Source organism: Carcharodon carcharias, chromosome 2 (assembly GCF_017639515.1).
Source record: "Carcharodon carcharias isolate sCarCar2 chromosome 2, sCarCar2.pri, whole genome shotgun sequence".
NCBI classification, from domain to species: domain Eukaryota; kingdom Metazoa; phylum Chordata; class Chondrichthyes; order Lamniformes; family Lamnidae; genus Carcharodon; species Carcharodon carcharias.
Window position 1 is genome coordinate 172,520,916 of NC_054468.1, and position 23,747 is coordinate 172,544,662.

The 23,747-nt window shown below is 41.1% G+C and overlaps 1 protein-coding gene across 7 annotated transcripts in view; it reads left to right on the forward strand.

Annotated features, from left to right (window-relative positions):
* Positions 1-23,747, forward strand: part of LOC121292611 (girdin-like) — a 334,505-nt gene that overhangs the window by 183,046 nt on the left and 127,712 nt on the right. For 6 of the 7 annotated variants that reach the window (XM_041214804.1, XM_041214830.1, XM_041214822.1 and 3 more), the window contains exons 16-17: positions 16,019-16,146; positions 18,885-19,026. In XM_041214804.1, coding sequence (XP_041070738.1) covers positions 16,019-16,146; positions 18,885-19,026 — 270 coding nt within the window. The remainder of the gene's footprint in view (positions 1-16,018; positions 16,147-18,884; positions 19,027-23,747) is intronic. The other variant, XM_041214813.1, reaches the window with a different exon arrangement.

Here is a 23,747-nt window from a genome sequence, read left to right on the forward strand (position 1 = left end):
TATTTTCTCCCTGATATCTGTCATACTTGTAGTTCTTCCTTTTCATCTTTGCCTCTATCTCTCTCATAATCCAGGGTGTTCTAGATTTATTTGTCCTATCTTTCCCCTTCAAGTGAATATACCTTGACATTGCTTGCAATTCTATCTCTTTGAAGGTAGGCCATTGTTCAGCCACCGTCTTTTCTGCCAACATTTGATTCCAACTCACTCCACTCAGATGCATTCTGATTCCTTTGACGTTGGCTTTCCTTCAACTAATTATCCCTGCTCTGAATTACCCCTTGTCCTTATCCATGGCCAACCTAAACTTTATGATAGAATGGTCACTGTCCCCTAAATGCTTTCCCACTGTTGTTTGATCCACTTGGGCCAACCCATTCCCTAGAACCAGATCCAACAGCGCCTGCCCCCTCATACTGCTGCAGAAAATTATCTTGAACACACTCCAGGAACTCTCGCCCTTCATGTCCCTTTGTACTATTCCTATCCCAGTCTATATGTGGATGATTGAAGTCCCCCATTACAATTGTTCTATAATTCTTTACCTCTGTGTAATTTCTTTGCAAATTTGTTTCTCTACACCCCTTCCGCTGGTTGGTGGTCTATATACTACACTGATCAATGTTATTGCACCTTTTTCATTTCTTACCTCTAGCCAGAGAGATTCTGTCCTTGACCCCTCTGGAACATCCTCTCTCTCTAGTACTGTAATACCATCCTTAGTCAAAACTGCCAGCTCCTTCCTTCCTTTCCTATCTCTCCTAAGTACCTTGTACCCAGGAATATTTAACGCTCAGTCCTGCCCTTCTTTGAGCCAGGTCTTTGTTATAGCAATAATATCAGAGTTTCATTTGTCAACCTGTACCTGTAGTTCACCAATCATATTAACCATACTCCGTGTAGTCACATACATGCATATTAATCCTGATTTAGGCTTTTTAACTTTCCCCCTTTGGCCCATCTAATGACATGCCATAGCCTACTCTAGTTCTGTCATACTCTCCAATTATTCCATTTACCTTGATACTACTCCCTGATATATCCTCCTGATCAATTAATACTTTTCTACTTCCCACTTCTAGTTTTCACCTCTCCCCTCTGCATTTCCCCTCAATTTACCATCTCCCTGCCAATCTAGTTTATAGATTGACCACTTCTAGAAAGGAAAGGCAGACAGGAACAGGAAAATGCTGTGTCTGGAATTGTTCAATTGTTAGTCAAAATTGGATATATAGGAGAACAAACATAAACAATGCCATGGTACAGTGGAGGAAGTGGATATCCATGGGATCAACAATAAAGAGGGAAATAGGCAAGAATATTAATGGAAGATCCAATTGTTAGAAGGATAAACAGCCTTTTACGTAGCCATAACCGTGAGTCTCGACTGATGCGTTGTTGCTCTGGTGTCATGAAGGAGATAACAGAGCACAGTCACTGTAGTGCATCCACAAGGCTGAGGATTACGTGGATTGCACATTTAGAGGAGTGGTCACACTGCAGCTAAGTAGTACACAAGCTGAGAGGGTGTGGGTGACCGCTAGAGTATCTAAGAGAAACAGGCAGGTAATGCAGGAATCCCGAGGCTATTTTGTTCTCTAACTGCTTTTCCCCAACAGCATTAGCAAACTTCCCCACGAGAACATCAGTCCCAGTCCTGTTAAAGTGTAACCCGTCCTCCTTATATAGGTCCCACCTGCCCCAGAACCAGTCCCAATGCTTCAGAAACCTAAAGCCCTCCCTCTTACTCTATTTTTCCAGCCAATCTTCCTATTCTTATGCTCACCAGCATGTGGCATTGGGAATAATCCTGAGATTACTGTTCCTGAGGTCCTGCTTTTCAATTTTCTTCCTAACTCCCTAAAATCTGCTTTCAGGTCCTCATCTCTTTTCCTGCCTACGCCATTGGTCCCATTGTGGACCACGACCTCTGTCTGCTTGCCGTCCCCCAAAAGAATGTCCTGCAGCAGCTCTGTAACATCCTTGACCCTGGCGCCAGGTTGGGAGCATACCATCCTGGAGTCATTCACAGAAACACCTGTTTGCTCCTCTAGCTATGGAATCCCCTACCATTATACACTTCCATTCTTCCACCTCCCCTCCTGTGCAGCTGAGCCACCCATTGTGCCATGAACTTGGCTCTTGCTACAGTCCTCTGAGGAACCATCTCACTCACCAGTATCCAAAATGGAAAAGCAGTTAGAGAACAAAATAGCCTCGGGATTCCTGCATTACCTGCCTGTTTCTCTTAGATACTCCAGCGGTCACCCATACCCTCTCAGCTTGTGTACTACTTAGCTGCAGTGTGACCACTCCTCTAAATGTGCAATCCACGTAATCCTCAGCCTTGTGGATGCACTACAGTGACTGTGCTCTGTTATCTCCTTCATGACACCAGAGCAACAACGCATCAGTCGAGACTCACGGTTTTGGCTACGTAAAGGCTGTTTATCCTTCTAACAATTGGATCTTCCATTAATATTCTTGCTTATTTCCCTCTTTATTGTTGATCCCATGGATATCCACTTCCTCCACTGTACCATGGCATTGTTTATGTTTGTTCTCCTATATATCCAATTTTGACTAACAATTGAACAATTCCAGACACAGCATTTTCCTGTTCCTGTCTGCCTTTCCTTTCTGCCCTAGAAGTGGTCAATCATTTCTACTACTCCTGACTCCTCTGCCTGTGGGGTGACGGTTCCCTAGAACATATGTTCCACAGACTTTCCTCTTTATGATGCAGTGTAGTCATCAGCATGTGCTTGAGCTCAGCCTTTTTATGCTTGAGCTCAGCCTTTTTCTGCTTAAGCAACAAACACAACCTTATGACATTTCATGTATGTGTACTTCCGACATCTGGAAAATATTGAAAACATAATTAATTCAGTTTCTGCTTTATTGTTGGTATTCTTTTTCACTTCCCATATAGGGTCCTGATCTATTCTTTTAAGAATAAATCAGTGGAATTGAATGACATACAATTTACAAAGTTAGGGTGACACTTAAGTGTATACATAGTGCGCTGGACAGCATGAATTGTGTGCAGTAGCACAATTAGCTATTCATAAGCATTTGGGGTAAAGAGAGCAAGGTGACAAAGTGACATGGGATGAGAGATTTCAAGTAATTGGCAGATACAGATTTAAAAAAACATGAGTTAAATAGCAAGCGAATGGAGCATGCAATTTGGATATACTGATAGGTAGGACACGCCAAGGATAGGTAGAGATTAGGTTATGTCAAATCTGAACTGCAGCACTGGGAGATGCAGACAATATGGAAATATTTTTGCCGGTAAACAAATGAAAATGTTAGTTATAGTATTAAAAGAGTTGCATAGGACAGGGTGATAAAGTCACATCACACATAAAGATGATGCTTGCTGCTGTTCAAATAAGTATTTTAATTTTAGACGGTGAAAGGGGTATAAGTTGGTCCAACAGCTCACCAAAAATAAACTGGCAAACAAGCATTGGTTAGTTTATTCCCCAATTGGAGAATAATGGGACCATGTAGTGGTAGATTAAAACTAAACTGACATTGGCTTAATGGGATAAAAACAGAAAATGTTGGAGTTTCCTGAGGCAGTACAGAGCTTTGGGCTGAGAATGGAGGAGTCCATTCATGAGATGTGTTCCACTATGTCTCAGGCATGTGAATGCATGAGTACATCCAAAGACAGAGTGGCCTAACTCATGGAGGGCCTCCTGCTCAGTGGATGCAGAAACATCTTAATGACAGACACGGAATGCATGCCACATTCTGTATTATTGAAAAGTTAATTACATTGATAGCACAAAGATACGTGGATGGGATACCAGATGCACCCCAGCTGCTGGTTCCCTCGGACATGCATACTGCCATAAGAGTTGAAGCAAGCAGGGATGATGTCAAGGTGGCCACGTCTCACAGGCATTTTCGTTACCAGGTGCTGGTGTGGCCACTTTGACTGAGGCATCATCTATACAGCAAGCCCCTGTGACCAAGGTTGCAGGTGTGGCAGCCTGTGATGGTACTTCCATTGGCACTGTGATGCCAAGGATGGGCACCCTGGCATCTCTGCTACCAGCAGACATAGAAGAACAATCTGCCTCTGCTTCTGCCTCAGCTGCAGAGGGAGCACCCCATAAGGGTGGCTGCATGCAGATGATACCACATCGGTAGTTTTACTTCACAAAAGTGACCCACATGAACCATGATGTTCCAGTTCACTGATTAAACATCAGCATAATGAAATAGTTAATGGTTGCCCCCTGAATTGTGTGATCCCACCGTTCTGAGGGCCCAGCGCAATGAAATGTCTATGAGATGCAAAGGTGGGTGGTCTGGGATACTGTGTGGCCAGTGGGGTTGCATCTTCCTGGCATGGGGAAACAGGAGACAGCTCTATGTAGCAGTCATTCTGGATGCGGCCACTCCTTGTGAGAAAGGTGTGGTTCTATGCCAATTGCCATCCAGGATGATCTGTCCTCATGAGAAGCATACATGGATTAGTGCAGCCTGAGCTTCCCTGCCAACCTGGTCAGTGGTTTAATCCATCATCGGATCTGTAGAAGGCCTTACAACACAGGATCACCATGCTGCACCGTGTTTTCCTCCTCTTCCGAAGATGTGTGCCGCAGCCCCACGTTTTCCTCCTCAGGCCAACACCTCTCTAGAGGACCATGTTGTGCAGAGTGCAGCATACCACCACCGTTCAAGAAACCCTTGAGGGAGTGTACTGGAGGGTGCCTCCCAACCAATAAAGAAACCTGAACCTCATCTTCAGGAATCTACTTGCTATATGGTGGCTCTTGTGCTAAGATGGCAGTTTGTGCCACCATTGCATCAACCAATAGTCTTTGTTCCCTAGCATAGTCTTTCTGGTGGCATGAGCAGCTGCACACTACAGTTGGTTCAGGAGGAAAGCATCATGGTCACTGCACTCACATGCAGAGAATGCTTTTGATGGTCATACACCAACTGTATGCTGAGGGAGTTGGATCCTTTCTGATTTATAAATGTCCCTGGATGCTCTTCAGGGCTCTGATGGCCACATGGGCTCAGTCCAACATGTGAGGGAATCCTAACATGGAGCAAAACCCATGACCCTCTGTGCCTGTGTGGCCTCATCCGTCTGGAACACATTGTACTCTGATGCCCTTTCATACAGGACATCTGTTACTTTTCTGATGCTATGATGGGAGGCTGCTTGCAATATGCCACAGAAGTCTGCTGCTGGCTCTCAAAATGACCCAGAGACAAAGAATCTCAGTGCCACTGTCACTCCCACAGCTGCTAGTGGGGCATGCCCCATGACTGGTGAGTCTTGCCCTCTTCCTGAGGGAACACAAGTCAGCAACGAATTGCCTTTGGCAGCACTGGTGCTCTAACATATCCAGGAAGTTGATTCTTTGTCAGTACACCGTCTGGTGAACATAGGGCCGTCATACCCTCCCTGTCCTTTGGGTATCACCTCTGCATCCCTCTGAAAGCATTTGTTGTTATTAATGCTCCTCATTACTGTTTTTTTTATTCATTCATGAGACATGGCTTTGCTGGCTGGGTCAGAACTTATTGCCCATCCCTACTTGTCGCCAATTCAGAGTAGCTGAGCCCCCTGTCCAGAGATGGCTTTACTTGCTCTGTGACCACTGTGTGCCAATGCAGGAGGCCCTCTCTGCCTCTTCCACCATTTATGCAGGGTCAGTAATTGCTCCCGCTTCTCTGACTCTATGCTCAGCAGCCACCTCATTTCCTTGCATGTGCTGCTGAACAAATATGTTTCCCATGCATGCATTGCTTCCAAAAATCTCAAACAGCCATACAGATCCTCTGAAGTGGCTCGTTAACTACCTCAGTTGATGACTCGCCACTTTCAGACAATTTGCCATGACCCACGATAAGATGCCTCCACCAAAATCGCTGGGTGGCAAGACTGCATTGGGAAACTGGTATGCCACTTGGCGACACAAATTTGCTGGCACGCCTCCCTTCAAACCCGCCCCCACCACAGAATGAAAATCCAACCTAACGTGTCACAAAGTATTTGGGTTGGAGGGATGGAAATGAGGCAAAAGGAACAGATTGAAAACTGATCAACTGGAGGCAAAATACTGAGAAGGAGAAAATTTTGTGGAGAAAATATTTTCCAGAGATTTAGAACAATTTACAAATTAACATTAAGTAATGACATTGGTCATATTAAATGATGAATTTTTATAGCACAGATTTTAGTTAATTTTTGCCTGTAAATTTGCTGCATCTGATGTCTTGCAACTTTTGAAAACTAAGAATTTTTGAAATGAACCTTTTGGTTGCAAGAGCATTTCCTGTAAGAAATAAAGTTGCCCATTATCTTAAATAGAGGCATTAGCACACTTAAAGTCTAAAACTCATCTCAAAACCTTTCTACCTAAGTAATATATGGTTGGTTGTGACAGTGTCCAATCCTGCCTTCCAACTGATTGACATTTTCTCCACAAGCTTTTCTCCTCTTTAGCATCTTTCCTCCAGTTTTTCAGTTTTCAATCTGTCCCTTTTGCCTCATTTCCTTCCCTGCACTTCAAATACTCTTAACATATTACCTTTCCTGTATTCCTCACTGTTCTTCGCAGCTACATTATGGATTAAAACATTCAGTTTAAAACATTCATCACTCAACTTTGGCACTCAAATACTTTAAGGGAGTATCGCTTTTTATTAATTCAGCATTTTCTTTAATATCCAGAGCAGACATAAAAAGCTGCAGAAGAATGTGAAGTTTTTATTTATAATAGTCATGTTTCATTCATCAACTGAGCTTCCAGAATTTTTCTTATTATTGCATTATAAATATCAAGAAATGAGTTCCTTTTACAACCATATAAACAACTAACTTGTGCTAGTATAACATCTTTAATATTTAAAATGAACCAAGACACTTCAAGCGAATGTTATCAAACAAAATTTGACACTGAGCCACATAAGGACAAACTGGGAAAGGTAACCAGAACCTTGCTCAAAATGTAGGCTTTAAGGAGAATCATGAAAGGAGAAGTGAAAGTAATAGCACCCTCTTGTGGCTATTTGTCTATTTATGTATATGAACCAAACCCAGTATAAACTAGTTCAGGTGGGTTCTAGAACTCAATGTGTATACACCAGTGTTTTTGCCCTGCAAAGATTTTCCAGTCTGGCACAGAGGTGTGCTTGTGGATTTCCCTCACTGAACAAATTTGGGTTGGAGAAGCTTACAGCAAACCAGCAGAAGAACTGAGAATTTTATTTTGGTGAGTAATAGGCTTAAAAATCCAGTCTTAGAGAAACGCAGTTTGCACATGTGGGTGGATTGACCTTTGAAGGTGGCTGCATCAACAGGTATTTTTGGACTACTGGGAGAGTATAGTCATGACCGAGAGTTTTTCATCAAGTGTATGTGGAGCCACTAGGGATGTTTTTCACTGTTAATAATATCCTCAAAGATCCTGATAATCCAACTGTTAATCAGGCAGTAGGTGAAAGAAAAAGGACGATATTCTTGATGGAACTGGGCCCAGAATTATATGAAACACTCAAGAATTTGCTTACCCCTGCTAAGCTAAAAGCCACACAGCTATTGAACATTTTGTGTAAGCTTGAGCAGCACTACAATCCCAAGCCATTGGAGATTGCAGAAAGCTATCATTTTGGAACAAAGGATCAGTTGCCCAGTGAGGACATGGGAGTTTTTATCATGAAAAAGCTGTTCATTCATTCTTAATTTGGAGAATTTCAAAGAAAGCATTGTGAGATAGATTTGCATGTGGCTTAAAAAGTGAACGCATTCGCAGTAAGCTGCTGACATTGCCAAAGTTAACTTTTGACCTAGGTTGTCAAACAGCATTGTCCATGGACGTGGCGGAATATGACTGGAGAAAAGTTAGAGTTAACAACCGCTGAGTCAGCTTAAGGCCCCAACCAAGATAGTTAGTAATAGCAGTGGTACTACAAAGTCTTGCTACTGTTACTTGGGCCAACATTGGGCACAGAATTGTCCATTTCTGAAGGCAGAATTCCACAGCTGCGAAAAGAAGAGTCATCGTGCCAAAGCATGTCGGAAGAAGGTAAATGGAAAAAAAGTTGGTGAGAGGAAATGAGTCACCGCATACTGTTATCAAACAGCAACAGGTTGATGAAGTACTGTTGAGATCCATATGATCCAAAGCAGAAGGATGCCTTGTGGAAATTTTCAGGGCACCATGATCCAAGTAATGTTGGATAGAGTGCCATTAAACATGGAGGAGAATACGGATGCATCAGTGATTCCTGCTTTCTGTATCTTGAACATTTGAATCAACATCAGCTGGAGAAATCACACACACAATCACAAAGGTATGGAAGAGAGAAAATTCCCAGAATGAGAAATGTCAGTTTCAGTTACTTTCAATGCGCAATGTGCAAAATTGTCATATTATGGTGAAGGGTCAAAAAAATGCCTTGTTTTGAAGAAACTAGCTAGCAGCACTTAATTTTGGAATGAACTTTTTCCTGTGGAAGCAAATTTCACATTGCAAGACAACATGATTGAAAAGTACCCTCAGATGTTTAATGAAACTGGCAAATTGATTCAAGGATACAAGGCTAATGTGCGGGTTCAGAGAAACACAAAACCAGTCTATTGCCAGCCTCATCCAATTCTCTCTGCTCTTGGGGAGAAAGTAGAGCAAAAACTGAAAAGACTTGAGACTGAGAACATTATCTCTAAGGTAGAACAGAATAATTAGGCTACCCCTATTGTGGTGGCAGTGTAAGGATATATGATGATTATAAGGTAACTAAATCAGGTATTGGAATGTAATCCACCCAATACTTTACCAAACATGGAGGATCTGTTCAGAATGTTGTCAAGAGGCCAAATTTTTTCAAAGTTAGATCTGACAAATACATATTTGCAACTTAGACGATAAGTCTAAGCCATATTTTCTTTTAAGACACACATGGGTCTATTTCAGTTTCATAGACTGCTGTTTGGTGTTTCTTCAGCTCCTGTAATTTTTCCAGGGGCAATGAATGAAATTTTGTAAGGAATTCAGGGATTAATGTGCTATTGGATGACATACTTATTTCAGTTCCTAACAGGCTGAAAAAGATGCTCCAACATTTGGAAAAAATTTGTATAGTACTTTGGTCGCAGGGTAGACAAAGATGGATTATATCCTACCAAGGGTATGGCTCAAGCAGTAAGAAATGCACTACACCCTCAAAAGATCTTTGAGCTCTGATCTTTTTTGCAGCTAGTGAATTACTTTGGTAAATTCACACCATGCTTGGCAACCTGATTGCATTCTGTCCACAAATAGCAGGACAAATCCAACCCAACCAATTACCACCCCATCAGACTACTCTTGATCATCAGCAAAGTGATAAAAGGTGTCATCGATAGTGCGTTTAAGCAGCACCTACTCAGTAATAACCTGCTCACTGACACTCATTTTAGGTTCCACCAGGGCTACTCAGCTCCTGACTTCATTACAGCCTTGATCCAAACATGCACAAAAGAGCTGAACTCATGGTAAGATTGACTCCCCTTGACATCAAGGCAACATTTGACTAAGTGTGGCATCAAGGAGCCGTAGTAAAACTGGAGTCGATGGGAATCTGGAATCGTGGAAAACACTCCACTGGTTGAAGTCATAGCTAGGACAAAGGAAGATGGTTGTGATCGTTGGAGGTCAGTCGTTTCAATCCCGGGAACATGGTTGTGGGAGTTCCTCAAGGTAATGTCCTCAGCCCAACTAACTTCTGCTGTTTCATCAATGACCTTCCTTTCATCATAAGGCCAAAAGTGAGGATGTTCGCTAATAATTGCACTTTGTTGAGCACCATTCACGACGACTCGGATACTGAAGCACTCTGTGTTCATATGCAGCAAGACCTGGACAGCATTAAGGTTTTGGCTGAATGAGAATCCAACTATCTCTTCTTGATATTCAATGGCCATCGCTGAATCTCCCACTGTCATCAACCTGGGATTACCATTGACCAGAAACTTAACTGGACCAGCCATATAAATACTGTGGTTACAAGAGCAGGTCAGAGGCTGGGAATTCTACAGTGAGTAACTCATCTCCTGACTCCCCAAAGCCTGGCTACCATGTACAAGGCACAACTTGAGAGTATGATGGAATGCTCTCCACTTGTCTGGATGAGTGCATTTCCTACAACACTCAAGAAGCTCATCATCATCCAGGACAAAGCAGCCACTTGATTGCACCCCATCCACCAACTTAAACATTCTCTCCTGCCACTGCCAATGCATGGTGCTAGCAGTGTGTACCATCTACAAGATGTACTGAAGCAACTTACCAAGGCTCCTTTGACAATACCTTCCAAACCCACAACTTCTACCTCCAAGAAGAACAGGGGCAGCAGATGCGTGGGAATACCACCACCTGCAAGTTCTCCTCCAAACCACACACCATGCTGACTTGGAACTATATTGCCATTCCTTCAATGTTGCTGGGTAAAAATTCTGGAGCTTCCTTCCTAACAGCACTGTGGGTGTACCTACACCACCATGGACTGCAGCAGTTCCAAGAAGGTGACTCACCACCACCTTCTCAAGGGCAATTAGGGGTGGGCAGTAAATGCTGGCCTAACTAGCATTGTCCACATCTTGTGAAAGAAAAATCCATTGAATGAACTCTTGAGGAAAGGGTATTCTCTGGATTTGGACAAAAGAGTACGACAAAGCTTTCAAGTTATGTAAAGGTGAATTGGTAGATGTTGCAATGTTTGTACATTACGATGTGCCCAAAAAGATTAAGCAACATGTGATGGCTCCATACAGAATAAGTGCTATAATCTCATGTTGGAAAATGATAAGGGGAGGCTGATTGCATTTGCCTAATTCACCTTCATTGCCAATAGATGAAATTATACTTAGAACATTGTTTTTGAATTTTTTAATAAGAAAATTTGATAAATACTCATATGGTTATAGCTTCACGATCAAAACTGATTTTAAGTCACTGACGGCAATGTTGAATCCAAAGTCTCCAGTGCACACTTTAGCTGCAGCCCGACTGCAGAGATGGCCTTTGATTTTAGACTGCTTATCTGTACGATTTTGAATACAGACGATCGGAAGGTCATTGTAACACAGATGTGATGTCTAGATTACCAACCCTTCAGTGGTAGAGCCCAACAAGAAAGGTGTATTTTCCTTTTCACATGTAGATGAGCTGCCAGTCACAGCTGATAGTAATGGTATAACAATTCATAATGACCTGGCATTAGCAAGGATATATGACTTTATCGCAAATGGATGACCATTACAGATACTGGATTTAATAATCAGGCTGTTTCTATGCATAGGAATGAGTTGCCAGTTGATAATTGTTGTGTTACGTGGGGAGCCAGAGTTGTAATTTCTGAAATTTATGGGTCGCATTTGATGTGTGATCTTCATGATCAGCACTTATGGGTGAGCCTGACAGAGTTTAGCAAGAATCTATCTTTAGTGGCAAGGGGTAGATAAGGACATAGAAGCCACAAAGTGAAACAATGCAGGATATGTTGTGCAGTAGAAAAGAAGCCGCTGTTAGTACCTTTTCAACTATGGAACTGGCCGGCTGGAGTGTAGCAGAGGCTGCACATAGATTTTGCCTAATTTGAAGGGCAGCAGCTTTTCATTGAGATAGATTGCCAGTCAAAATGGGTTTAGGGATTTCCAATGAATGGAACAACAGCTAGCTGAGCTCTAGATATTTTGTGAAGTTTGCTGCTTATGGGTTCCCAGAGGAAATTACTTCCGACAACAGATCTCCAGTTTTGTTCAGAAGAGTTTGTAAAATTCCTGAGAATGAGCAAGGCAAACACACTAGAGTTCCACCGTACAATCCTGCTTTATATAGAGCAGCAGAGGACACAGTACAAATTGTTAAATGTACTCCTGTTAAACAAGTGCTATATACAAATTGGAAGAAACATCAGTTGTCATTGAATCGCAAACTGGGGAATTTTTTGCTTATTTACCGTAACACACCTGATACTGCTGCCGGCAGAACGCCAGCTGAATTGTTTCCTAGAAGACATCCTATAATGAGATTTTAATTGCTCAAGTCACATTTAACACAGTCAGTAGAAGAGCTACAATCCAGGCAGAAAGGGAGTCATGATAGGGGTGGAGTGAGAGAAAGAAGTCTGAAATTGAACCAGAAGGTTAAGGTGAATGATCATTGCCTAAGTGATTGAAGTGGCTAACCAGGAAAAGTTGTGAAAATATATGGTCCTCACACATACTTGGTCAAGATGTTTACTAGTGGAGAGGTTAAGTTTGAACATATGGCTCATGTTTTATTTTCAGAGGTTCATGAAGAAGAAGGGAGTTGGGAAGAATTAAATGTGTCTGATGAATTGGATAGTTGCGAGTACCAATAATTGCAAGTACAACTTGTGTCGGAGTAACCATTTCTGATCCAAGTCAAACAGATATGGCTGATTAAGAGGAAAATTCAATTGAAGGTTAAGGACAAAAATCAGTTTTTGTTGGAGAAAACTTCTCAGACTCAGGCCAAAATGGGTCAAGGCCTTTTCGTAAGTTTTGAAAGTTTGGGTCAAGAAAGGTGGTATCTTCTTACAAATAGGAAACCAGTGGTTAAGTTGGATTTGTAAAATAAAAAGCAAAATGTATGTAAGTTGTAAGGAATTTGAACATTATTTAACTCTCATTAAATAAGGAGTGTAATAGCACCCTCTTGTGGCCATTTTTGTATATGTGTATGGAAACCAAAACCAGAACAAACCAGTTCAGAGGGCTACAAGAACTTCATGTGTATGCCTCAGTGTCTTTGTCCTGCAAACATATCACAGCTTACAGAGGGAATTTGGAGCTTAGGGCCTAGGCAGGTGAAAGCAGAACCACCTATGATGTGCATCCCTGATTTTCAATGCTCCAACAGGCCAGAATCAGAGAAATGCAGAAATTTGAGGGCTTTAGGGGCGGAGGAGTTTACAGAGGTAGGGAAGGATGAGGCTGTGGAGGATTTAAAAACCAGGATGAGAACTTTAAAAAGTTTTCAGACTGAGATCCAGTGTAGGTCAACGAGAGTAGAGGCGAAAGGTGCAGGGGACTTTGTACATTTTAGGATATGGCAGCAGAGTTTTTAACACACTCATATTTATGGCAATGCAAGGTGGGAGGATAGCCAGGAGCACATTGGAAAATTCATGTCTAGTGGTAACAAAGGCAGAAAATCTGAAGCAAGGAAGAGACAGGCAATGTTACAGATGTGCAATTTGGTGGTTCCTGGCAATGGACAGGATTTGAAGTTGGGAACTTATCTAAGGTCGAGTAGGATGTAAAGGTTTAAATAGTATGGTTCAGGCTCAGACTGTGGCAAGGGAGAGTAATGCAGTAGATAGCTAGGGAATGGCCTTTGGTGTGAACCAAAGACAATTCCTTTGGTCTTTCCAATCTATACTTGGAGGAAATTTCTGCTCATCCAGTACTGGAGACCAAATAAGCAGTGACAAAGTGGAGACAGTGGTGGGGTCAAAATAAGTGAGACAGAGCTGGGTGTTGTCACCGTACAAGTGGAATTTGATCGGATTACAGATTATGTCAGCGAGGGCAGTATGTCAGTGAGAAATAGAAGAGGGAACCAAGGATGAATCCTTGGTGGCCTCCAAAGGTAATGGTGCAGGAGAGTGAAGAGAAGCCAATTCAGGTAATTCTCTGGCTACAAATGAGAAGTGAATAAGCCCACTCAGCTAGACAACAGAAGGGAGGCCTGGAAAGAGAATGATTTGGTCAGGCATGACAAAGGCTGCCAAGAGGTCCAGAAAGATGAGAAGAGAAAGATATACTGTGTTCACAGTCACATAAGAGGCCTTTATGACTGATGGAGGCCATTTTAATGCTATTGCGGGAACAAATATCTGATTGGAGGGGCTCAAAAATGGAATTGTTGGAAATATGACCACAGATTTGGAAGGCAACAAAATCAATCATGTGCAATGAGTAATAAATGAACACAATTTCTATACCATGTGGCAAGTGTGTGCAAATATTTGAACCGGAAATTTGTTTTAAACAGCAAAACATTTGATCTCACCTAAACTGTAAGTAGCTTCGCTACTAAAGCTAATAGCAATGGTTACCAAACTTGAATAAAAACAAAAATACAAGAACTGCTCAGTAGATCTGGCAGCATCTGTGGAGAGAGAAACAGAGCATCACTCCACAGACTGCCAGACCTGCTGAGTATTTCCAGCATTTTCTTTCTTTATTCTCGATTTCCAGAATTTGTAGTGTTTTACTCTTACCAAACTTGAGAGTTGACTTATGCAGTAACTTGCTCTTATACACTCAGCTTGAACTTGCTGGCAAAATAATATGCATTGGAGACGCATGGCATTATTTATGTGCAATTGGCCAGCAAATTAAAAGATTAAAAAGAGAAAGTGAGTTGCAAAATATCAAACTTGTTGGTCGATTTGTACTCACTCCTATGTTTGCTTTACACAAAAAGCTTTTTACCCTTGGCATCCCCATTATTTTGAAGAACTTGTTGGATTTTCACATCACAGTTATTGTCTATTAAGTGTGTTAAGTCTGGCAATTAATAGTGTTGGTACCTTTTAATGTCACGATAATTGTTAATGCAAAGCAACTTGATCCCTGGCCCAGAAATTGAAGTGTTCTGGCTCATTCCTTCTGTTACGACCCACCCCAGGTGAGGTTCCGCAACGTTGTTGATCCAGGCGAGACCCCTCAATTTGTCACCATCTGACTGGGAAACCCTAAATTGTTATGCCCCTGGTGAGGGTATGAACTAACTCCCCTGTCTTTATTCATCCTCCCCCTTCTATTGTTTACAACAAGATTTAATCCAAAAAGAATCTCTTTAGTGGGTGCCTTTTCCCCAGGCCCAATTGTTCTGGTTTTGAAAGAGCCAATTTGATCAGACTTTCTTGAGTTAAAAGTAAGAGTAATTTTATTAACTGTAGGCCGGCCTCGACCAAGGAGTTGGGGAACTGCTCATGGAGGGAGCTAAGTAAAGCTATAACCATTTCATGAAACCAGAAGATGCTTCTTCTCCACCTGACTCCAATAAAATAAAAAGGGGGGAGAAATGGTCTGGAGCCCTTTTCTGGAGCAGTGTCTAGCTGTCCCTTTAAGTTAGACCATTCAACAGCTGATGAAAATGGGTAGTGTGTGCACACTGAAGCTTTGCCCATTTCTACTTCAAAATTGTAATCGAATGTCTTATAGCCAGAACCTCAAATTGCATATTTAAACAGTGCTCCAACAAAACTGATGAGTGTGTTCTGTGCACCTATTCACAAGCCTACCTGTGAATTGTATCAGATGTTCTGATGAAAGGTCGCAGACCTAAAACGTTAACCCTTGTTTTTCTTTCCACAGATGCTACCAGGCTTGCTGAGTATTTCCAGCTTTTTCTGTTGTTATTTCAGATTTCCAGTGTACCATTGTTTTAATATTTGTGTGAATTGTATCAGGTTGGCTTTGAGCATGCAAAGTTCCCCTTCCTTCTCCCCGATTTTTCCTTTGCCACTTGTTTTCAGGCAGAACTGGGTAAAAAGCAATTGAAAGTAACCTTCCCAACCTTGTGTCTTAAGTGCACACATCTCCCATTAGTAATTTCTAAATTTATCACTGCACTCTTTTGTACATTGGATTTCCCTTGCAATAAATACCACTAGCATAAGTTAAGACTATTCTGTTGAGTAAGTCAAATATTCAGGCTTATTTTTGCGCTGACTATTTTTTTGCTCTGTATACTCATCTTTTATAAATGCTGATCTGTTATTTGTTTGTTTTAAGGTTGGCAATATTAATATTTTCTTGTTATCTTAAGTTTGGCTGCTGGTTTAGTAATTAATGTCTGGATTTGCTATTAAGGAATCTTTCACTTTTAATCTGTTTACAATACTTTATAGAAGTATGTTTACATTGTGAAAAATTGTGCACATTGTCCTAATTCTCAAAGAATAAACTTCAGTAGTTGATGAGTCAGAGAAATTTTGCTAAATGGTGTGATGTTTGCAGGAGCTTGTGAATGAGAAATTACATGCTCAACAAGTGAGCAATGACTTGGAAAAATTGACTCATGAATTGGAAAAGATTGGGCTGAACAAGGAGCGCCTCCTGCATGATGAACAAAGCACTGATGATAGGTAAGACTGGTGATAATTCAGAATTTGTTAAGAGTAGATAACATAGCTTTAATTCTATTGGAAAAGCCTCCAATTTGAAATATGAATATACTACCAATGGCAATGAAAATTATTGCCCTGTAAAGTTGTGTGCGTGTATAAAATCTGTATAAATTAACAGACCTAAGAAACAAATACATATTGACTGCCCCAAATAATTTATATTATAATAGATAAAAGTTTCACCTTGAAACCACAATCACTATGGTCTTCAAATCACCAGTAATATCTAGTGAGTAAAACATGGGGCAAGTGGATATGAGCGAGGTAGCAGCAGTTAAAAGAAATGGCTTTATGGAACAAGTATCTCTGCCCAGCTCTGTAGAGGCAGAAACTGGTTCATCTCAAATTGAATGCTTGCATGGCTCTATCTCTGGGATAGAGTGGTTTTTCTGCCACCAAGGGTGGTGGGTAAAGAACTAACATTCCGCAAAAGCTGGGAACTGTGCAACTTAAAATCTCACTCCACACTTTCTCAAAATCAGGAGGATCCTATACTAAGCACAGACTCCAGCCTGGGAGATTAATTAAAAAGATCCCTTGTGATGGTGCGCCAACATGTAAAATAGGCATTTTTATGAGGCAGCTTAAATAATGTTTGACTATTACCCTGAAGTTGGGTGTCTAAACAAGGATAAATCTTAATAATTTTAATCAAAATCAATACCCACCTTTCCCACAAGTGTACCACCAACTACTGCTTGATTTTGACATCCATAGAGGGCTATGACTGGCTAGGGAGCGTTGGGAATTGTCTGCTGAAGATCACAGTGGACTCAAATTGAGAGGAGATTGAGATGGGGAATAGGGGCTCAGGGAGAGATGGACATGATGGAATGGAAGAAACAGCAAAAGGGCCCAGGAGAGATGGGGAATGGGTTGACTGAGAAAAGGTGGGGAATGGGGAACTCATTAGTATTGATGCTCAGTTTGCAGCTGCCTTCACTCGGTCTAGAGCAAGACCTTGCGCAACGCAGCCTTTGAATTGAGAGATCTGACAAAAGATGGAGCAGGGAAGCGGAATAGCAGAGGGGGTTTCACCCGACAGACAGGGATAAAGAAATGGTGTGACAGGAGGCCTCTTCTCTCAGACCAAATCCAGAGAGCACTTGCACTGTGCCAGTAAAGTGGGATTTTGAGGAACTGTGTTGCAACATGTGCATCATCAGGCCTTTTGGGTACATAAAATAATAACATTTTTTACAAAGTACTTTAAAAACACAGATTTTCATATTTATATGATGTATTATGTTGATCTATAATACAAAAAAACTTAACAATTATATACTGAATATTACTGAGCTGCTTTATTTTTGTTTGGCGTCTGGGCTCACATTTATTTTCTAGTGTTAAAATGGAATCGTATTGGAAAATAGCTTGGGAGGTGCTACCCCTAGGTGGCCCTAATTTATAGGTTTCGTATCCTTTTTTTAAAAAATGAACCAGTACTTTTTAATGCACATGAAATGAGACCCTGACATTTCCGACCAAGTGAAAATGTGTTTTTATACCAGGTGACTGATTGTGACTACCAGCTGAATTAAAAGTATTGAAATCACTCTCCATTCTGTTCTTGAATGTAGATTACATTAAAAGATAATGTGGTAAAGTGTTGAGTTTGCAAAACTGAGGTAACTGCCCAGCTGAGGATTTATCTTGAAGACTAGATTTTAACTTAGATGTAGGAGACATAAAATGGCAAAGTACTTTGCACTGAAGCTGCAAGTTAAGTTCTTTTGAACACTTTTTTTAAAAAAAAATTACTTGCATATAATCTAGGCTTTTTATTTAGTATCAAAAATGGTGTATTTTCAGATCTGTGTGCTAAAGGAGTTGGTTTTTGGAATCATAGAGTCATTAGGACACAGAAGGAGGCCATTCAGCCCACTGAGTGCAAACAGGCTCTCTGTAGAGAATTCCAATCAGTCCCATTTCCCTGCTGTATCCCTGTAGCCTATAAGTTTATTTCCTTCGGATACTCATCCACTTTCCTTTTGAAATCATTCATTGTCTTTGCTTCCATCACCCTCATAGGCAGCAAGTTCCAGGTCATTACCACTCACTGCATTTATAAGTTCTTCCTCACACCCCCTTTTCATTTCTTGCCCAGAATCTTAAATCTGTGTCCTCTAATCCTTGAACCATCAGCTAATAGAAACAACTTTTCTTCGTCTACCTTATCTAACTCTGCTGTAATCTTTTAGACATCGATCAGATCTCCTCTCAATCTTTGCCCCAAGGAGAAGAAGGCAAGCTTCTCCAACCGAACCTTGTAGATAAAATCCCTCATCCCTAGAAACACTCTGGTAAACCTCCTCTGTACCCTCTCAAGGACTCTCACATTCTTCCTAAAGTGTGGTAATTAAAGCTGAATGCAATACTCTAGTTTTGGCCTAACCAGAGCTTTATATAAGTTCAGCATAACGTCCCGGCTTTTGTACTCAATATCTCTATTTGTGAAGCCCCAAATCCCATATGTTTTGTTAACAACTCGCTCAATATGTCCTGCCACCTTCAAAGATTTATGCACATGAACTCCCAGGTCTTGGAAAAAACATTTGTCCTAAGAGCTCAGCTTTAATACCCTCTCTGTTTTGCATTTACTGCATCTTTGCATCAGTTTGTGAGTAAATTGTTCCAAAACAAAGTTTAGAAAACTTCTAATTAACTCCTTTTCTATGTCAATGTTCAACTTTCAGCAGGTATAAGCTTTTGGAGTCCAAACTTGAAAGTACACTAAAAAAATCTCTTGAAATTAAAGAGGAGAAAATTGCCAGTCTCGAAGCACGATTAGAAGAATCAACCAATTTGAACCAGCAACTACGTCAGGAATTAAAGACGGTAAGTAAGGCCTCAACAAAGTAAAATTCTTTTCAAGTTTCTTTAAAAAGAACTAAAGCTGTTTTCACAATATTGATCACAAAAATAGTCCTATGTATTAGTTTCACAAACATGAACTAAATATGTTCTTACGCACGGGGAACACTACCACTTCCTAACTCCCCCTCCAGGTACACCATCCTGACTTGGGCCACTGTTGCTTCAACGTTTCTGGGTCAAAATTCTTGAACTCCCTAACAGCTCTGTGGGAGTACCTTCACCACTATCTTTTATAGGGCAATTGAGGATGGCAGTAATTGTGTGCCTTGGTCACGATACCTGTATCCCAAGAAAGAATAAAAGAGTAATTTATATTATGTTTACAAATTTGCATGCTACATAACTTATCAATAATGCATCCTGTGATTAAATTTGAACAAATACTGTTCATTCTGGAGAAGCTCCGGCAGAAACAATGTTCTTGAAAGCATATATACAGACGGTGAGTTTAAGAATACATCTGCATTTTAAGTTTAAATATCTATGCAGTGAGCCAGATTTTACCATTTCAACATTGTTATTCCCATGCATGAGTAGCATATTGATATATGTCCAAAGACATATTTACTCAGGCAATGTTCAGATATCCTTGGTGGCCATCTTAACCAGGCATTAAACCCCTTGCATTATGCTTATGTGGGTTCCAATGCTTTTTTAAGAACCCTGCTCTAAAATTAGTTAAAAGCTAGTCAAATCATTTTTCTGGCTCTATATAGTGCCTTAACCAGATGGTCCTTAAAAGGCGCAATAATATCCTGTTCCTGTTCAACCGATGCAATGAAAACCAACCCCAAGCATATTTTAAATTGGTTAATCAAAGAATGTATTGGGTAGCTTCAGTAGAATGAGGAAGATATAACTTTGTTAGATGATCAACGTCTTTCCTCATTCATCAGCTCCTGTGTACAAGTACAACATTTCCATTTGCTCAACACATCGACAAAGTACATATGTTGTAGCAGATCCCTTTAGATGGGAGGAGACCCAGATTTTCAAATATATTATTCCTGCTGAATTATCTGGCCTTTTTTTGGAAATAAAACTATAACTAATTATTAGACCTCTCTATCCTGTGACAGGCAGGAATGGAGCTGGGGGTGTCAAATTATTAAATTCACAAAATGTGACCCAAACGCACTGCACATACTCCAATTTCTGCTTTTACAGCAGCTTATATCAGGGTGGCTGAGTTTTCCTTATCTGTAGTGGCAGGTATACCATTAATATTTAAATTAGCCTCCTATCAAGCAATTTTGAGACCACTTTGGAATTGATGACCGTTGCAAGGGTTTCCAGAGGTTTAGAAAAATCAGTCAAGCTGAGGGGAGATTGAGCAGCGCTTGATTAGGGTGGAAAAGGACATGAGACCCAATCTGAATAAAGGTTCAATACTCGTAGTTGCTTTCTCAGTTCCCTCTGGGAAAATATTTGATGAAACTGCTTGTTGTTCAAAACTTACGGTTCAGAGGCATTCACACAGAGCGAACACCAGGAAAGTGTGTGAAAAGAGGACCCGGAGGCTGAAACCATCACCTAGAAAGGAGGGTGAAAAGAGGACCCAGAGACTCAGCTGGCCCCTTTATTTAGAACATATAAATCCAGACTTTCTCAGTATGAACCCAATGGAGTGTGGGAGTTTGGTGAGCTGAGGGAGTTTGGTGAGATGGGTAGGGAGGTGCTCCTTGGCTTTTTCTAACTCTTTCACCCTGTTGGAACTGGTTCTTGCTCTGCTACAGGGAAGAGGCTAGCTGTTTGAGAAGCATCTGGTAAGTGGGCAAGGTCTGTTCTATTCCTAAGGTTTAAAATAGTACAGGAATTTGTAATGAGATTAATAAATATATAAAAGAAAATAAATAATTGAATAAAGTAATTAAGTATGGCAGGCCAAGTAATGTGTCATGGCTGCAGCATGTGGGAGCTCCTGGATAGCAGTGTTATCCAGGGCAAACACGTCTGCAAAAAGTGTCTACGGCTTGAGGAGCTTTGACTCAGTCATTGAGCTGGAGGCAAAGCTGTGGACACTAGCACACATCACGGAGGAGGATATTTACCTGGAAGCTTTGTACCAGGAGGCAGTTACTCCCATTAGGATAGGACCTCCTGATTTGGAAGGTGGCTAGGGACAGGAGGGTGTGCCTGTAGCTGAGGCGGGTAAGGGGACACAGAGGGAAAGAATGCCAGCCTCTGCAATTGTCCAACATGTTTGAGCTTCTTTCAGCTTGTTTGGATGAGAGTGGGGGCTGCAGGGTGGATGGGCTGACTGACCAAGACACTCTGGTATAAGAAGCCATTCAAGTGGGGGAGCACAAAGGAATGTAATGGTAGTAGGGAACAGTATAGTGAGGGGGATTGACACTTATCTCTAGTAAGAGTGAGAGTCCACAAGGCTAAGTTGTCTGCCTGGTGCCAGGGTTCGGGACATTAGCTCAGGGCTGGAGAGGAACTTGCAGTGGGAGGAGGTACCAACGACATAGGCAGGATGAGGAAGGAGGCTCTGCATAGTCAGTATAAGGAGTTAGGCACCAAATTAGGAAGCAGAACCTCAAACATGGTAATTTTTGGATTATTACCTGAGCCACCTGTAAATTGACATAGCACAAATAAGATTATTTGGGAGAAGTGGGTTCTGGTTCTTGGGCATTGGCACCAGTATTAGGGAAAGTGGGATCTGTCCCATTGGGATGGTCTACACCTGAACCATGCCAGGGATGGTGTCCTCGCAAGCTACATAACTGGGGAAATAGAGAGGGTTTTAAACTGATTAGGTGGTGGTGCGACGAGTGATCCAATTTGGGAAGATGTGGTAAACCAAACGAGTATTGACAAGGCATGAGAGAAAGGTTTTAATATGGGAAATGATAAATAGACTGTGACAGGAAAGGACAGAGAGTACAAATCTAAGAGTAAATCAGATAAGGCTGGACTCTACAAAAATAATAAAAGGACAAAGTTAAAGGCTCTGTGTCTAAACGCAAGTAGCATTTGAAACAAAACAGATGAAGTGATAATGCAAATAGAAATAAATAAGTATGATCTGATAGCCATTACAGGGACATGGCTACAGAATGACATAGATTGGGACCTGAATATTGAACGATAAGTGACATTTAGGAAGGACAGGAAGTTAGGAAAGGTGGAGGGGTGACTATTAATTAATGATGGTATAAGCACATTAGAGATGGCTGGCCTAAGTTCAAGAAATCAGGATGTAGAGGCGGTTTGGATTGAGATGAGAAATGATAGAGGCAGGAAGTCATTTGTGGGAGTGGTGTATAGGCCCCCTAATTGTAACTACACGGTAGGACAGAGTATAAAAGAAGGGGAGATTGTCAGAAAGGTACAGCAATAATCATGGGGGATTTTAATCTGCATATAGACTGGAAAAATCAGATGGGCAAAGGTAGCGTAGATGAATTCATAGAATGTTTTCAGTGTAGTTTTTTAGAACATCTTCTGGAGCCAACCAGAGAGCAGGCTATATTATACCTGGTATTGAGCAACAAGATGGGATTAGTTCATAACCTCATAGTAAAGGCAACTCCCACTCCCTTGCCACTGCCCAGATAAGGGCAATCATAATATGATTGAATTTTACATTCATTTTGAGGGAGAAACAAGTGTGTCCAAGACTAGTATTTTCAACTTAAATAAGGGCAATTAGGAGGGCATGAAAGCAGAGCTAACTAAAGTGAACTGGCAAATGAGATTAAGGGATATGTCAGTAGAGATTAAGTGGCAGACATTTAAAGGGATATTTCAGAATACACAGAATAGATACATTCCAATGAGAGAAAAATTCCAAGGGGAGGGCCTATCATCTGTCGTTAACAAAAAACTGTTAAAGAAAGTATCAAACTTAAAGAAAAAGTATATAGTTACACAAAGACGGGTGGCAGGTCAGAAGATTGGAAAGAATATAAAAAACAGCAAGAGGGAAAAATTAGCTTTTGAGAGAAAGCTAGCCAGTAACAAAAGGACGGATAGTAAGAGTTTCTATAGATATTTAAATAAGGAAAGAGTTAACAAAGTGAATGTTGATCAAAAGAAAGTGTATCTGGGGAATTGATAATGGAAAGTAGGGAGATGGTGGCAGAATTAAACCGGTATTTTGCTTCGGCCTTCACTATAGATGACACAAGTAACATCCTGTAAATAACTGTAAGTCAGGAAATGGAAGGGAGGGAGCAACTTGGGAAAATTATAATCACTGGGGAAGTAGTTCTGAGCAAATTGTTGATACTGTGGGCTGACATATCCCCAGGGCCAGATGGACTTCATCCTAAGGTCTTGAAAGAAGTGGCTAGTGAAATAGCTGATGCACTGGTTTGAACTTTCCAAAATTCCCTAGGTTCGTGGAAGGTTCCATTAGATTGGAAAATACCAAATGTAACTCCGTTATTCAAAAAGGGAGGAGGACAGAAAGTAGGAAACTTCAGGCTAGTTAGCCTAACATCTGTCATGGGGAAAATGTTAGAAGCTATTATTAAAGATGTTATAGCAAGGCACTTAGAAAAATTCAAGACAATCAGGCAAAGTCAATATGGTTCGTGAAAGGGAAATCACATTAACCAATTTATTGGAGTCGCTTGTGCAGTGGAAAAAGGATAAACTGTACTTAGATTTCTAGAAGCCATTTGATAAAGTGCCACATCAAAGGTTATTGCAGAAAATAAAAGCTAATG